The sequence below is a fragment of the Hoplias malabaricus genome, chromosome 2 (genome assembly GCF_029633855.1).
Source record: "Hoplias malabaricus isolate fHopMal1 chromosome 2, fHopMal1.hap1, whole genome shotgun sequence".
Classification (NCBI taxonomy): domain Eukaryota; kingdom Metazoa; phylum Chordata; class Actinopteri; order Characiformes; family Erythrinidae; genus Hoplias; species Hoplias malabaricus.
In genome coordinates, this window is record NC_089801.1 from 26635985 (window position 1) to 26653623 (window position 17639).

Genomic DNA, 17639 nt, shown 5'->3' on the forward strand with positions numbered 1-17639 from the left:
TAAACATTTGAAGTGTATATATATTTCCAGTTGGACTCATTTTAATAAACAAACATCTCTTTCATTTTTTAATTCCTTAGACCTCCACACACTTGGCAAAAGTTATAAGAAATGTATTTTACCAATAACAAAGGAAAGTAGGTTAAGGCTATTTCAAACTTAAAAATAAGAAGTCACTAAGTATGAATGTGTTCCCACCCTCAGTGGTAAAAACCCATGAAAGAACATCTCCCTTTGCCAGAAATTAGTTGTCAGTTATAATCATCAAATTAAAAGAAATAAAAACAAAAAATATATCAGTCTTTGTTTAATGAATGAGTATATATACAAGTTTCACTTTTTGAATTAATTGAACTTTTTCCTATTCTAATTTTATGAACAGCACCTGTATATTATAAAAGAGGGTTCTCAACCCACATCTAGGAGAGAGGCCTTTATATCAGTTATTCTTAAGGAAGGAAAAGACCTGTTTGAATGAAAACGCCTATTAGTGTTTTAAACACAGACTATATGCCGCCATGTGAACAAATGGATAGACACTATATTGCAATTATTAATAGGTGAGGACCAGTTAGGATTCATAAAAAATAAACAAACCCAAGAAAATTAAAGGGGAATCTTATATATTATTAAGCAAATTAGTAAAATATTAGCTTGTCCTCAGTTTAAATGTCGAAAAAGCCTTTGACTTTATATTTAATACATTGCATTCAGGTACAGTATTCTTCTACTATGGCAAGAATAAAGATTAATGTTAGTGTTACTAACATCAGAATATTATAATAGTCTTTTCAACTTATTCATAGAGCATCTAGCCCAAGCCATACATCATAAAATAAGTTTTTATGCAGATGATATATTGGACATAATTACGGATCCAGGCCTGTCTCTAATTCTGAAATTGTTGGAAATATATGGGGTATATTCAAGGTATGTCCTTAATAGTCATAAAACTAAAAGGATAAAAGGATATAACATTCAATTACAATCTCACCCAAAAACTCATGGCAAAGATTAACATCAACTGGCATTCATCCCATATCAAGTATCTGGGCATACATTTACCTAAAGATTTAACATCTATTTGATATTAACTACAACTGCTAAAAACAAAGCATAAAAGGTCCTGAAGAGATGGGGCCTGTTCCCTCTCAACTTTGGCAACTGTATCAGAATAATTAAGATAAATATTCTTCCTAGATTATTATAGCTTTTTTTCCAATCCCTTCCAGTAGAAAAAGAATGGAAAAAGCATATTTAAATATTCATTTGGGGTAAAATAGAGACCAAGGGTATGTTGCAGACAGCAAGCCTGTGGGTGAATTTTTCATTGAAAGCATGGAAAAATGTGGCTAAATATTTTCAACTCAAAAAAGATTTCTTAGATTGTGGCCATTGCAAGCATTGCAAATTTTTATTCATAGACAAATTAAAGACTATGTGAGGAAAGTCCTCTAATAATGTCCTTATAATGTGAGAGGGCAGCACATGCCTATTCAGATATCCATGAAGTGGCTCCTTTAAAGCACACAGCATGTTACTTATGAGCATTCATGTTTGAATGAGTTCCCTACACAAACACATGTAATACCTTAACAGCAGACAATGTCTGTTTAAAATATTGCTCAATTTTTTTATTGGCCCTGAAGTAATTGGTGCATATGTGATGTCATGTTTTCTTAAACACAACAATTGTATCACAACATCACACACTCCACCCACCCCCCTTTCTATTGGAATTTAGTTTTGTAATCCGTAGTGAGAAAGTACCACATAACATTGTGATATAATAATACTAGCCTACATATGAAGCCTCCATCATTTCTCCTGCGTCTCTGTAATGAAGCCACCTCCATGTGTGCGTTGTTTACTGTAATGAGCAAAGGCCAGGACGTTCTTTGAGCAATGCCAGTCTCAACCTAATTATAGGCCACTCGATTCACTAGCCCACCAGCTGCATTTACAAGCTAAGGATAAGATGGGACAGAGACTGGAAGCAGCACATGTAATAATGCTGTAGATTCCTTCCGCCATACACAAAAATAAGACATCTCGGTTCAACATGTTCAGAGCCTTTCCAGACAATCTAAGGGCAGTTTCAGAATCAGAGATGATGTGACTGAGAATAGCTTATTTTATAATATTTTAGCTGATGTTGTCATATATAAACACACACACACACATACACACACACACACACACATACACACACACACAGTGATCAACCATAACTTTATTATCACCTCCTTATTCCACTGACTAGCTCTACAAATTACAAACTTTACAATCTGTTGTTCTGCATACTTTGTTTGCCCCCTTTCACCCTGTTCTTTAATGGTCAGGACCCCAGATGACCACCACAGAGCAGGTATGATTTTCAGGATGGATCATTCTCAGTGCTGCAGGGATTGATATGTTGGCGGTGTGTTAGTTTGTGTTAGTGGATCAGACACAGCAGGGCTGTCCACCAATCAAATATATCCTGCCAACAGCGCCCTGTGGGCAGCATCCAGAGCAACTGTCTCTGTCTGACTTTACATCTACAATGTGGACCAGCAAGGTAGGTGTGTAGAGAGGACAATGAATGGACACAATGTTTAAAAACTCCAACAGCTCTTCTGTGTCTGATCCCCTTGTAATAGCACAACACACATTAACACTGTGTCAAGGCATCACTTTCAAGTATTTAATTTATTTTTATTGGTATTTATTTATGAATAATATTAGTAAATTATGTTAAGTACATAGTTATAGGTAAATACATTATATACATAATACATAATAACATATTAAATAATAAGAATAAAAATATAGCTGCAAGCAACAATGAGTGAGCTTCAAACACAACTAAGCACAATAACAAACTAGTAAGGGTCATTCTTTGCAGACAAAATTGGCAGTCAAATTTCTCTAAAAGGCATCAAATTTTAACAATCGTAGATCTTCAAATTACTCTTTAGTTTCTGGTTGTTATATCTGTAGATCATAACTACAAATATTTTTAAGTCAATGGTTTTCTGTGGTTAATCTAAATGTATGTTTCAATGAGTATGGTGAGTTCACTGGTTAATTAATTAATTAAAGCCCATGGGAACCTGTTTTGAAATGTTGGGTTTTTTGTATAATGATATACTTGGGTGTTATGTGAAACGATCCGCAAAGTTTTAACAAATAACACAAAACATAAATATGATAAATCTCTCCTGAAAAATGACCAGTACTGCTCTCCTCTCTATGTAGAATGGGTAGTCCTAAAAGTGGGTAATGCTTATGTCAGTATTACCCTGACCAATCACAAGGCTACCATAGCCATGCATCCTCTCTGAGTCAAAGAGACTGGTGAGCTAAAGCTTACCTAGGCTTATTAGCCAGTTCCTAGACCTCCTGAAACCTAGGGGGCTGTAGGGCTGTACAATAATTCAATGTCAATATATTTCACAATATAAAATTAATGTGCTAGTAACAAAGATTTTTGATAAGATTTAATTATTAAACCCATTTTCCATATTTCAATATCATGCCTGGTGACCTGTCAGTCGACATATCCTAGGAAAGCTTAGACCAAAAGGACAACATGGGAGAATCATGTGGACACTTGAAAGGGTGCAGTTTAATGCTCACCAGACACAGGGTAGGGGCAAAGAGCCCCTGGCAACATGGACCTTGGCAGCAGAATCTGGCTCTTGGCACATGGAATTTGACCTCACAGTGGGGAAAGGAGCTGTAGCTTCTGTGGGAGTTTTAGAGATGGAGCGAAGAGAGCTCAACTCTACACAGAGCTCTGGAAGCAAATACCTCAGTAGAGAATGGTAAATCTCCTACTCAGAGGCTTCACATGGTGTGAGGCCACGTGTGTGTGGGGATGCACACAATTTGCCAGATGTTGGCCATACAGTTGGCGTTTGTCCCCGTAAATAAGAGTGTCACTTCTGTGACTTCAGCTGACAGAGAAGAAAACTCAGACTGTTGTGTGTGAATGTGCGCCCAACAGCAGTTCCAAGTATTCAGCCTCCTAGTAATTGGGAGAAATGGTCTGCCCTATCTGAACCTGAGTAGTGGGATGTTATTGAAATTGCTTGGACTGCACTCATTGTTTGTCCATAACGAACACTACGTTCATATGTGAATTTGGCACCTTGGGCCAAATGTCTATTATCGACATTGACATTGCATCACCTGACATGAGGCCATATGTTTTGGATTACTGGGTTAATGTAGGGACTGAGCTGTCAGCTGATCAGCATCGGGTAATGAGCTGGGTCAGACAACAGGGCAAATGGCTGCTCATACTTGGTAAACTCAAATGTATAGTGAAAGAAAACAGACATAGGTTTCTGCCTAGAGGGATTCCAACTCTCATCTTCAAGGAAGCTTTTCACATATCCTGGAGGAAAGTGCAGACAAGGAGTCTGAATGGACCCTGTTAAAGACCTCCAGTGTGGAAGCGGCTGCATATTGCTGTGGCCAAAAACTTGTTAATGCCTGTTATGGCAACAGCCCAGAAACCTGGTGTTGGACACCAGAGGCAAGGGAAGCAGAAGAAGAAGCTTGGCTCTCGCAGGACAATTCTGGTACAGTGGCAGCAGTGGCAGAAGAAAAATCCAGAGCATGGGAGGAGTCTGGAGAGGCCATGGAACATTACTTATGGGTAGTTCCAAAGAGAGGTACACTGTCCAAGCTCTGCTCAGCAAGAGTGGCAAAACTCTGAACTCAAATGAGGATATTGTCAGACGTTGGAAGGGGCATGTTGAAGAACTCCTAAACCAGAGGGACATGCCTATTATGCAGGAGGAGGCTGCCAGAATGTCAGATTCCATATACATGGCTGAGATCATGGAGGCAGTTGGAAAGCTCTGCAGTGGCAAGTCTCCATGAGTGGATAAGATTCACCCAGAACTGCTGAAAGCCCTGGATGTCAGGCAGATGTCATAGCTGACTTGCCTTTTCAATATCACATGTACCTCAGAAACTGTGCTCTACATTGGCAAACTGGGGTGGTAGTCCTCATTTTTTGTTATGCCACTTATTGAGGCATAACACTTCTCAGCCTTCGTGGGAAATGGTACCAGAAAGGAGAATCTCCCTGTTAGTCAAAACTGAGATTCTGAAGGAACAATGCCAAATATGTCTAGGCCATGGGACCGCAGGCCAGCTCTTTACACTCTCACACATAACAGGAGGCTTGGGTTCAGGAGGTGTCAGATTGTCTTGTCCTTTCTGACTTCTTTGTACACAGGCCTTCAGTGTGCACTTGAGAGGTTTGCAGTCAAGTGTGAAGCAGTCTGTATGCAGATCAGCACCAAGAAATCTAATTTCTCCTTGAAGAAAATGACATACCCGAAGTGGAGTAGCGCAGGGTCTTCTTCCTCGCTGACGGGAAGGGAGATCGTGACATCAACCTTATGTTAGGTGCAACAGGTGCAATAATGCGGTCAAGGTACAAGACTGTGGTGGTGAAGACTGAGCTGAGTTACAAAGCAAAGCTGTCAAATGATCAGCCAATCTACATTCTCACCCTAACCTATGATCTTGAGCACTGGGTACTGACAGAAAGAAATATGGTCTTTCTACTGGTCTTTGTTTATAAGCAGCTGTGGAAATAAATCTTCTCAGGAGGGTTGCTGGGCACACTCTCTGTACTTGGGTGACGAGCTCTGCAAATCTGGGAAGAGCTTGGATGAGAGGCGCTCTCTAACAAAAAAAATTAACACTTTTATAACAGATCTGATTTAACAATGTCTATGCCCACAGAGAACAAGCAGCACAGAAAAGGGCAGCACTTACTAAACTAATCATTTTAGAAATCCTTATAGTTTGAAAAGAAAATGATTCTAAGTATTTACTGGTGTTTTATTTTTATATGAGATTTTTTAAAAATAAGTGGTGTAAGGATAAATATGATTTCAGTATGGGACAAATCACCATGTCCTACAGCAGGATACAGAACAAACAAGCTCAAGTAAGAATATGCCCATGTGTGCCTTATTTTAAAGAAAACATTTTTTAAATATTTTCCTCCTCAAACACAACATCACAGCAGAAGAAAATCAAAATCAATGCCTTATGATGGAGTCAGACATGTTGCATAGCTTAATAACTATTAAAAGGCTTGTTACAGAAACATGATGACAGCAAGGAGCCTTTGAAGTCTGTGTGTTTTTAAGCACAGTCCCCAGCTCTGTTGCATGCTAGAACACACACACAATGAATGAGCTTCACAGCATGTGAAAGTGGTAATTTAGACTCCATGCTGACAGCTTCAACTGCCCCCTCCAACGCAATTGGCACAAACTGAGCACGACCTCCATGTTCCTGGGATCTCTCAAAACACACACACAAATACACACATAAACACACACACCATCAGGTAGTGTGCATTTACATATCTCTGGAAGCTGGTATTATGTAGAAATATTAGAGAAATAGACTTTCATGCCTATTTTTGCCACCCATTTTTATTCACATTTCCATATCATTTAATTCTGAATTGTGCAGAGCAGTGGATGTCTGAAGATATCAGCATATCAGTGCCAAACTTAAAATGAAAATATAATATGCAAAATGGCAATGTAATTGTAAGTTTGGATTTAAATGGTCCACATATACATGCATGATGAACTCAAAATTAATGTTCAAATTTAATTTAAAAGTCCATTTACCACAATCTGGTAGATTTCTAATGATATTTCATTTAAACAAATATTTGGATGCTTTATTTAAATTAACATTTATTTCCGAATCTGATTTAACATTTCAGTTAAATCCTTATTAGAAGAATAACATTTCAATTATAATTTTGACACAGTTGTTGCATGATGAAGACTGATATGATGATGACTTATTTCATGAGGAATAATAAACCCAAATAATTAATCAGTTAGTGAAGTGAGTCAATATGATGCTCTTGAAGAAAACCTTCAGGGTTTTTCTATCTAATATGCTGCATCTTTAAAACAAATAATTCATCAGGTGACTCAGAAAACACTATAACAGAAGTCAATGGGCAGTAAATGAAGCTGTACCATTAAAAGTGTGTTTTGTGTCAATGGATTATGAATAAGTTATTTTGATTAGTGAATAATAAATAAGTGAATAATTATTTCAACACATGAATAATAAATAAATGATGTGATAAACATGTACATGTCTTCTGCTTTCGGGCTCCACTGGAAACAATTTTAAACACTGTAATTAATATAAAACTGTAACTTATTTTAAAAAATTAAAAAAAATAATCACATAGCACTCTTGATATGTTTTATTTCCGCTTGCAATGGCCCTTAATTACATTATAGTTATACACAGGATAAGATGTAAATATCCAATGGCAGTCCATTAGAGCTTCAAATAGGGCCCAGCCCACTCTATTCCTACCAGCTACCACAACATTTCTGTTATCTATCATTGAACATTTAAATTAAATATTATCCTACACTTAACCTCTAAGGCTGTTGTTTATTATCCGACCAATTATCATCCAACCAACATTGAAACTCTTAAATACTTTACCACAGCTATAATTACAGAATCCATTTTTTTCTTGCAGACTATTCTGTTTGTGAGTTGTGGGAGGTTCTCCCCGTGTCCGCGTGGGTTTCCTCCGGGTGCTCCGGTTTCCACCCACAGTCCAAAAAACACTCGTTTGTAGGTGGATTGGCGACTCAAAAGTGTCCGTAGGTGTGAGTGTGTGAGTGAATGTGTGTGTGTCTGTGTTGCCCTGTGAAGGACTGGCACCCCCTCCAGGGTGTATTCCCAATTCCCCAATGACTCCAGATAGGCTCTGGACCCACCGTAACCCTGAACTGGATAAGCGGTTACAGATAATGAATGAATGAATGAATGAATGAATGAATCTCCAAAGTTCAGTCTAAGATATTGGTGCCATTTTCTGCTTCTCAAAATCCTTGTAATCCTAAAACATATTCATTAATAATGAAATCTGGGCTGGAAGGGAACATTAGTTATGTATTAACAACATCTTGACATGCCATAAAAACCATTTGAAATAACACAACCAGTAAGTTTTCTTCTCTCAGTGAAAAATCTAATATCCTCAGAAGTATCTCTGAAAATAATAAATTTTAATTATTGATCATTGTGACTGGAAATTAAATAAAGGAGTTCCTTGACTTTTGCTTAGTACTGTAGATACTGGACATACGTTCCCTGAAGCTGCAAATATTTTTCAGTAGTTTGAATTAACCTATCCTATCACTAGGTATCAGAACAAAAACATGCTCAAATTTAAAAGCTTTTTTGTGTTTAAACTAAAACTTTAGCTGTGGCCACCCATGAATATAAACATACATTTTCCCTGCAAGACTAAGGCTTTCAAATGACTATTCTTAATTAAATCTTGACTTGTTTTTGAGGCCAACTGCCTATTTGAAATGTCAATTGTTTTTCTTAATCAAGATCTAGAAAGCTGATCTCATGTGAATCATTTAACTTGATCTGTGATCTGCAGTCATGTTATTTATTTTCTGTTAAGGGGGAGAATTGTTATAAATCGTGAAGCACAATGTTTAATGGCAAAGCATTATTTGTTTAGGAAGAGATTTTGATTTCTTATAAAGGATCAATATCTAATTATAACAAAAATGCAATCCAAAAAAGCAATTAAAATGGTCATTTAAAGAGCGGTGGTGTGTGCAACTTACTAAAAACTTTCAGAGATATAGGCTATTCTCACATATTAAGACACAATTAAAGGGCCCATAACATGAAACAACAAATTTTAATATAAAATAGCAGCACCTCTGGGATGTCTGCCAGTCCTTCCCTTGTGAAGTCCAATTAGGGAAATGTGATGAGTTACTTTACTCATGAAAGATAAAACCAACCATTATTTGTATGCTTGTATGATTTCCAACTGACTTTAGACAAGGTGCAGAAGGTTCTAGGGTGTGGAGGGAAAGGACAGCCCTAAACCATAAGATCGCCAGGTGTCTCCTTGGCCAAAGCTTGGTCCAGACAAGGGAGTACTAAAAAGGCTCACTGATACAATGCTGTCCAGATAGAGGTTATTGAAAATAGCCCTTTGCTCACAAGTCCATGGCCAAAGCTGTCTTGACTGAGGAAAATAACCCAAAATCTTAAGTTCATACGTGGAAAAGTCTAAGGTTAATAACATCTATTCATCAAAGTTAGAAGATGAATAGAGCTCATACTAAGGACCACATAGGCCATGGGCTCTCTGACATCCAACCAACAGAATCTGACAAATGTGTGGCACGGCCCATTCAAATCCTATAAGGACAACCCATTGAAGATGGTTTATGAAGTAGCCTTTTCCAAGGTGTAAAGCAGTTAAAGACCTCTTAGGGGCTGCAAACCCATGGCGGCACTAGCTATAACAAAGGGCAGTTGAAAAACAGATTGAAAAAAGAGAAAAACAGACTACTAAAACAGCGAACAGGTACAAAGTGTAAGGCAAGTAGGGTTGGGAATTAACAGAAATTAACAGGTAATTATGGGAATTAATGGGAACAAAATTGGAATATTCAAAGTTAAAGGTGAGAAACTTACATATAGTTGGTAAAAAATATACTGAAGCATAATTATGGCTAAAATAATTAGATATGACACGAAAACAGTTGAATAGCAGAGCTGCGCCTCAATCCCAGGCACATGGCACATTGCACACCCCCTGCACTGTTCATTCTTCCATCACGTGTACAGCATATGTCCAGATGATTTCTAGAAACCTGACACTCATCACTATTGAAAGCACACATTTGGACCAAAGGATGAACTAAAGTCAGCCAAATTTTGACGAAGTTCATATATTTATTGACAGTAATAGCACTGAAACATTTAAGCAATTATTAAATCAAGGTGTAATCACAGTTGCTTGCTATCTGTCACTCCTTCTAGTGAACACTCTATATCCTGAACCCAAAAACTCCACTCTCAGAACTCTTCTGTCTATCACATGACTCCTCCAAGCACCTGGTCGACCTATCACAACTGTAACTCTCCAACTCTCCTTTGTTGGATTGCCCTTATTGTTAATAAACAATTTAGCCTCTTCTGCGAGCGTCTGTTCTAGTCTGAGAGTGTTACACTATCACTGATAAATCAGAAAAGCTTAATGAGATATTTCATTTAAGAAACTAATTTACCAAGACTAGCAGGCTAGCAAGAGGTTAGTTTACCATGGGTTTCTGTAACCAAGAATTAATACTTGTTAATTATTTATTTAACATTTTGAAGACCATTAACTTTAGTGTTTTTACACTTTGTCATTTTATTCAAAAGAAGAATGCCAATGCAATTATTATTTGTATTGTTATGCCTTCACGTCTGCTGTAGACAAAATAAATGGTACATTGATGATAGTGTATGATTTGGTTCATTTAAACAATATTCCCATACATTTCCAAAGTTCCCCAAATGTCCATGGAAAGTATACATTTTTGAAAATTTCCAAAGTTCCTGAGCTAAAGTTACCATGAAAAATTACTGGTAATTTACTGGAAATTTATCAGAAAATGTCCACGCCTTTGCAACCCTAAAGGCAAAAGTAGTCAAGTTAGACCGTGAAAAGCACGATAAGCAATAACAAAAAAAACTTAAAATGGCAGACAGACTAGTGGCAATAATATGCAACAAGTCAAAGAAAACATGCTATGTAAATAGTCCCTCTGCCAGGTTTAGAAGATCAGTGCTCAGCGCACTCCCTTTCTGATTGGTGGAAGGGAGGAGTTCCAGGTCCTGTTGATCTCCCAGGGGATCCTGGGAATTTGAGTCCATGTGGAGGTCTGAAGCAAAATAGGAGCACGATGCAACATCGGGAGCATGTGACATGACAAGCTAATTTCTGAAGCTCCTTGTTTGTTCAGTGTAAGCACCAAAGCACAAGCGCACACGTAACCAAACTCTATTCTTTATACAAAGAGAAGAGTAAGGCATGAATAAAAGTTTGCATCAGGGCTGTGCAGGCATAGGCAAAGCCACTAACTTTAGGCACAAAGGCTGGTTTAGGATATAACATGACCTTTGTGTGCTTCAAAGTGAAGGTACACAGGGTACACTGAGAACATTACCAGCTCGCTGATTCACCTGGAAGAGTCCATGGTAAACACAATCTCTAGCAGCTCCAATGAAGGCTGAGAGGGAGCATCCAGGACCAAGGAGATATCCCATGATGGGACCAAAGCTTTAGAAACTGGGAGCAGCCTGCACACACCACTCATAAACCCATAGATCAGCAGATGTTTACCAGTGTGGCGAAACGTGTGCTGCTCCACTATTGAATTAGTTTGCATGCTAGTCTGTCTAACTTGAATGTGCATTTCCCATGGCTATTTATGTAAGAAATGAATGGTGCACACCCTTGTCTTATTTAAGGACAATCAGAAGTAGATAGACTGAGGGGGGGCAGACCAGCAGTCCAAGCAACTGGGGCTTGCGCTTTGCTAATTTGATAGCCCACACTATTGTGCTACCTACCAACGTAAGCTCAAAGTAATTTTAACTATACCTAGTGTACCTGGCGAGTAAGTCCTCTGTGAACAGGTAAGTGGAGCTAAATGGAGTGAGTGCCAGATGTGGTGCCATTGTTGCTTCCACATTCTGTTAGATGAACTCTCCAATAGTGGCTTACTGAAGGAAATTATACACGAAAACCACCTGTTCATCAAGCTGTTTAGCCCCATCCATTCATGCTAATATTCTATGAAGTGAGAGCTTTTCTGAATTATAGTAGGCAGTATAGTATTAAAAAGTGGATTAGAAATATTCATTGTTATTTAATATAAATATAATCATATACATTTCACATTTTGTTACATATATACACATTAAGCTCCTATTGTTATGTATGTTATGTCTATAAAGAGACAAATGACACTCAAAGCAGAGAAAAGCAAAGGAAATGCATCTCATTCATTAAAGCGTAGGGCACACTAGCTCTAGCTAACAAGCACTTGACATTAAGTGCGTGTGTATGAGTGTGTGTGTGTGTGGGGGGGGTGTTAGTGAATGAGAGAGAAAGAGAGAGAGAGAGAGAGAGAGAGAGAGAGAACGGGCGGGGGGTTTAGTACTCACAATAGGTTTTTCTGGTCAATTCCTCCACCACCTCAGGCTTGAGTTTGCTGTTGGATTTGCCCATCTCTCCTCTCTCTCGTCCTCCCTAAATGTATCCCCCGCCCCCGCTGCCCCTCTTTCCCTCACATTGAACGTAGGAGACGAAGGAAAGAAAGAAAGAAAATGAAAGAAAAATATATATATACAACGCCAGAAAGAGGGACAGAGAAATGAGAGTGATGAAAAGCGGTTTAAAAGGGCAGTGCCTGTCCTCGGGCAAAGAGGAAAAAAGAAAGCGAGGCTGAATTATTTTCACTCGTGTCCCATGCCCCAGTGTCTCTGATGCCGAGCTAGCGAGCTCGGGAAGTGTCGGGTCGCTCTTAGGCTAAATGCTGCCTCTGTCCTTGTGTGTGTGTGTGTGTGTGTGTGTGTGTGAGAGACAGAGAGAGAGCGAGCGTGTGGTGTGGGAGGGTGATGGTGGGTGTGGCTACCCGCCACGCGCTGTGTTAGTGGCGTCGTCCCTAACAACGCTTTCTGTGCCCCATTCCTTAAGCCACACCCAATTCAATTCAAAGTAGCTTTATTGGCATGACTGTGTTAGTACATTGTAACCAAAGCACATAAACATTAACGAAAATTTTGGCGGGGTGTGAAACGAGCAGTATTCCCAGGAAGTAAGTTGTAATTGTTGTTGGCGAGCACCATAGGTGTACCAGTGTCCTGGAAACGTGTTGAAAATGTTCTGCCTTTAAAGACTATAATGTGATTCAGTTACAAACAGCTTAATTTCAAAATACTGCCTTAAAATACTGTCATTTCTTAATTATTTTATTTTTTCATCATTGTTTGTGTGTGTTCGCCATATAGTGGACCAGTTATATGGTTTCAGAGTGCAGCACTGATGTAAACGGATGGGAAAGAAGGAGATATTTATCTCATAAACAGCTCCTTTTTTGCCTCTTTCCGTCAAGGGGTAAAAGATCCCACAGAGTAGCATTATAAAAAGAAAAAGCCAAAATATATTTGGTTAGACATGTTTTGTCTCATTATATTCACCTTGTTTACAGGATAAATAATCTGATCCTGCTTTCATGTTTTTGGAGAATAATGTTTTATTGCAACTGCCTGCCTAAACTTTTTCTCTGGTTTGGTTTAAAATTTAATAAAGTAGTTCTTTTTGTCTGAAAAGGAGTGATCAGTGAGAGGCTATTAAATGCCACAGCAAAGCTGAGAGAGTGGTGGTCATAAAACAATAGTTTCTGCACTCAAGTAGTATGTTCATTCATTCATTCATTGCCTGTAACTGCTTATCCATTTCAGGGTTGTGATGGGTCCAGAGCCTACCCAGAATCACTGGGCGCAAAGAGGGAACACAACCCGGAGGGGGCACCAATCCATTGCAGGGTGACACACACTCACACACTCACAACCGCAGCACCCCTGGCACATCCACAGGCATTTCAAGTCCAATGAGGAAGCATTTAACCCTGCTGTAATCTAGTACCATCATTTTGGCTATACATTACCATTCATCTTTGATGTCACATGTGGTGGTTTAAGTGTTTGATCTTGATCAGGGAATAAATAATTTTACCTTTACATATTGATCCAGGGTAAATATGTCATAGAGTATTACATTTTCCTACAAGAAAGTGTTAATATTATGAATTTCTTCATCAACATCAGCTTATATCTTGTACATATGTCTAACAACTTTGCAAACACCCATTCTCAAGGAAATTCAATGAAGTAAGTTATATCTTAACTTGATTTTGTCTTCCAAGTTATTGACTGATTTATAAATGTTTGTTTTGAATGTATTATACGTGTTGTAATGAATGATTTATGCCTGTTCATTTTGAATGATTAACTTTCAAACTCTAAATAAAACAAGCAATACCAGATAAATATGATTTTCTTCTTTATCCAGGAACATGTTATTGTCCATCCATCTATCCATTGTCCACCGCTTATCCGGGTCCAGGTCACGGGGGAAGCAGTTCGAGTAAAGAAACCCAGACCTCCCTCTCCCTAGCCACTACTTCCAGCTCTTCCGGGGGGATACAGAGGCATTCCCAAGCCAGTGGAGACAAATAATCTCTCCTCCCAGATGGACATGCCCGAAACACCTCAACAGGAAGTAAGTGATAAAACCTAATTAATTATAACATACATTCATTCATTCATTATCTGTAATCGGGATTACACCCTGGAGGGGGCGCCAGTCCTTCACAGGGCAACACATACACATTCACTCACACCTACAGACACTTTTGAGACGCCAATCCACCTACCAACGTGTGTTTTTGGACTGTGGGAGGAAACCGGAGCACCCGGAGGAAACCCACGCGGACACGGGGAGAACACACCAACTCCTCACAGACAGTCACCCAGCGGGAATCGAACCCACAACCTCCAGGCCCCTAGAGCTGTGTGACTGCGACACTACCTGCTGCGCCACCGTGCCGCCCTATAACATACAACTGCATGTTAATGTAATACTGTGAGAGAAGGTGGGGTAGGAAATATTCTTTAAAAAAAGTTTCCAGAGTGTCAGTGTGGGTCTTTGAGCACTGACAAAATGACCAGGTAAAGGGGAATCTAAGCGAATGGCAACAATTATCTTTGATCAGGTGTAGATTGCCTTGGATTTGATGCCAATATTGGTGAGTTTAGTCTGAGGGAACCAATCACTTTATCCATCTCTAGAAACAAAAGGCCTTATTCTCAGCTGCCTGCAGGACAATATTGCTTCTGACAGACCATTGACATTTCACCTCAATTATGCAATCACCAGATGCTGTCTCCTCTGGAAGTCCACCAAACAGGCTGCTGCCAGACAGAACAGTCCCCTCGCCTGAATGATGAGGCCAGTAGGCTCTATGTACTGCTGCTTTTCCCCAATTTCATGCCTTTAATAAAAACACATACATCACTTAGTCGTAAGTGTATTCTTAGATATACAAGTAGATTAAATTTAAATAATCATGTATTACACATAACTTACTTTACATTCTTCTGTGGAGGTTGTACTATCCAAACAGGGCTTTTAAATTAGGGGATTAAGACTTGACTGCTGCTAAGACCAAACCAGTTTCCTGTGGTGCTTCCTTTATTGCGATATGCTGACCAGTTAAAGAAAAGCACTGGTCATGAAATGAATTCACATTACCAGTTAATATGACATGTAGTGACATATCAAATCCCAGCGTTTTCATTTGGGCATGTGACACCAATGTGAATGATTACATCACATTTCATCAGTCTTTTTGCCTGTAAGCATGCACTTAGTGCTGTCATTAGCCAAATCCCTTCTGAGCCAAAATAAATAAATAAATAATCAAGTGAGCCGATCAATGTGGCTTGTAATGCCAGAGAGAGATAGTCCAGCTAGACGGTTCTTTCTTAAGTCATTAGATTTAAATGTAAAACTGATCTGAACTGTAATAACCTTGTATTAATCTGAACAACATTTCAGAAACACTGAGGAGTTGTAATTCCTAGTTTTAGATTAGAACTCAACACAAACAAATAAAGAAACATCATTTTGCCCACAACCCATGCTGACAATTAAAAAAAAAAGTGCTGGAAATTCATATACATAGAGTCACCTTTATTGACCCCATAGGGAAATTGCCTCTCTGCCTTCAAACCATCCATAGCAGTGGAAACACACACACACACAGTAGAGGTGTGAACACACACACACACAGCCAACTTGGTGCCCAGGGAGCAGTTTGGGATTTAGGTGCCTTGCTCAAAGGCACTTCAGCTGTATTTGATCGATCGATTTATTTATTTATTTATTTATTTATTTATTTTCTTACTTATTTCTTTCCCCACCTTGCCGGTCCAGGGACCCTGCGGCCTCAAGCTCGCTTTTCTACCCTCAAGGCCACGGCTGCCCCCAAAGGAACTGTTCCCTGACCATGAATCAAAACCAGGGATGTCTGTTAGTATGGATGATTGACCATTGATTCCACTGATTATCAGTCAGGATGGATTGGTTAAGGTTAGTTAAGGATGATTAAGGTTGCTGGAGGGAGGGGGGAAAACCGAGTGTGTCCAGGGTGAGTAGTGTCCATCGAAATGCATTGATAGCCTTTTTCTGGAGTCGGCTGTTGTAAATGTCACTGAGGTGGGGTAGTGAAGTTCCTATGATTTTTTCTGCCTCTCTCACCACTTGCTGCAGGTCTCTTCTGTCCTGTGCTGTGCAACTAGTGAACCAAACTGTGCAGCAGTAGGTCAGGAGGTTTTCGATGGTGGCTCTGTAAAAGTTCATCCGCAAATGTTGAGGGAAGTGGGAGTGCTTCAGCTTTCTGAGGAGGTAGAGTCTCTGTTGTACCTTCCCCACTTGGTATCGGGTGTTGAAGGCCCATGTGAGGTCAGCAGAGATGTGTATTCCAAGGAAATTAAAGTTCTCCACTCTCTCAACCTCCACTCCATTGATGAGTAAGGCTATGGTGCGGTGCGAGTGGATCTTCTAAAATCCACGACCAGCTCCTTGGTTTTATTGGGGTTCAACTCCAGGTTATTATTCCTACACCATACTGTCAGATGCTGGACCTCCTCCCTGTAGGCTGACTCGTTGTTGTTCGCAGTCAGTCCTACAATGGTGGTGTCATCAGCAAACTTGATGATGTTTTTGAAGGTGTGAATGGGGGAGCAGTCATATGTGAAGAGTGAGTCGAAGAGGGGGCTGAGGACATATCCCTGTGAGGTGCCTGTGTTCAAGATGAGAGTTGAGGATGTGCGGTTTCCCATTCTGTCGAATTGGGGTCTGTTGCTCAGGAAGTCCAATATCCATGAACATAGTGAATTGCCCAGGCCCAGATCGCCCAGTTTTTTGACCAGGCTTTGTGGAATAACTGTATTAAAAGCTTAACTAAAGTCCACGAACAGCTTCCTTATATGAATTTTTCTGTTCTAAAAGAATGAGGGCTGAGTGGAGAGCTGTGATGACAACATTCTCTGTCGACCTGTTCGTCCTGTAGGCAAAACTGTAGGCAATTATCTTGATGGGGAGAGTCTAGATTTAAAGTTAAGCAAACTATCAGATATTTACAAAAAATGCTAATTTCCTTGTATGGTAAAAAGGCATCCACACATTTTTATAAACACAAATACCTTCAGTTTGAAGTAGATCTGATTATCTGATTACCTGATATCTGATTTACAAGGGTTTGTCTGTGTAGTGTACATGGGCTAAAACTATGCCCTGTTTCTTTTTTAACTACAGATTACACCACATATACATCTCTGGTTCAAATAACATTTTTCTGACATTGTGCAACACTGTGTAATGACTTTACACAAGCCGAACTGTTAGTATTGTAAAGTAGTGTAATATTGATGATGATGGCATATCAAAGTACTATAGACCTAAGTTTACCCTCAAAATCCAGCCCATGGCTGTACAATGCCTGTAAAAAAGTCTTGACAAAGATGCAGTCGCTCAATCCGTGTCCTCCTGGGTGACAGGTCTTTTGATTTCAGCTGAAATATAAACTTAGTTATAACCTCAACAGTCTTGTTCAACAGTCTATTCACTGTTTATTCATATTTTTCCCCCCAAAAAAAAGATTAAAATAATTTTTTAAAGCTATACT

The 17639-nt window shown here is 39.2% G+C and overlaps 1 protein-coding gene and 1 long non-coding RNA gene across 2 annotated transcripts in view; one reads left to right on the forward strand and one right to left on the reverse strand.

Moving 5' to 3' along the window:
• ncs1a (neuronal calcium sensor 1a) overlaps positions 1-12494 on the reverse strand; it is a 50789-nt gene extending 38295 nt beyond the window's left edge. Inside the window, exon 1 of the mRNA XM_066659788.1 lies at positions 12052-12494. Within this exon, the coding sequence (XP_066515885.1) occupies positions 12052-12115 (64 nt within the window). The 5' untranslated portion in view covers positions 12116-12494. The remainder of the gene's footprint in view (positions 1-12051) is intronic.
• A 125-nt stretch (positions 12495-12619) lies between these two features.
• LOC136674782 (uncharacterized) lies at positions 12620-14956 on the forward strand. The gene is made up of 4 exons (XR_010796095.1): positions 12620-12704; positions 13351-13434; positions 13961-14170; positions 14828-14956. It is a non-coding gene; the product is annotated as an uncharacterized lncRNA (long non-coding RNA).
• Positions 14957-17639: the final 2683 nt, after the last annotated feature.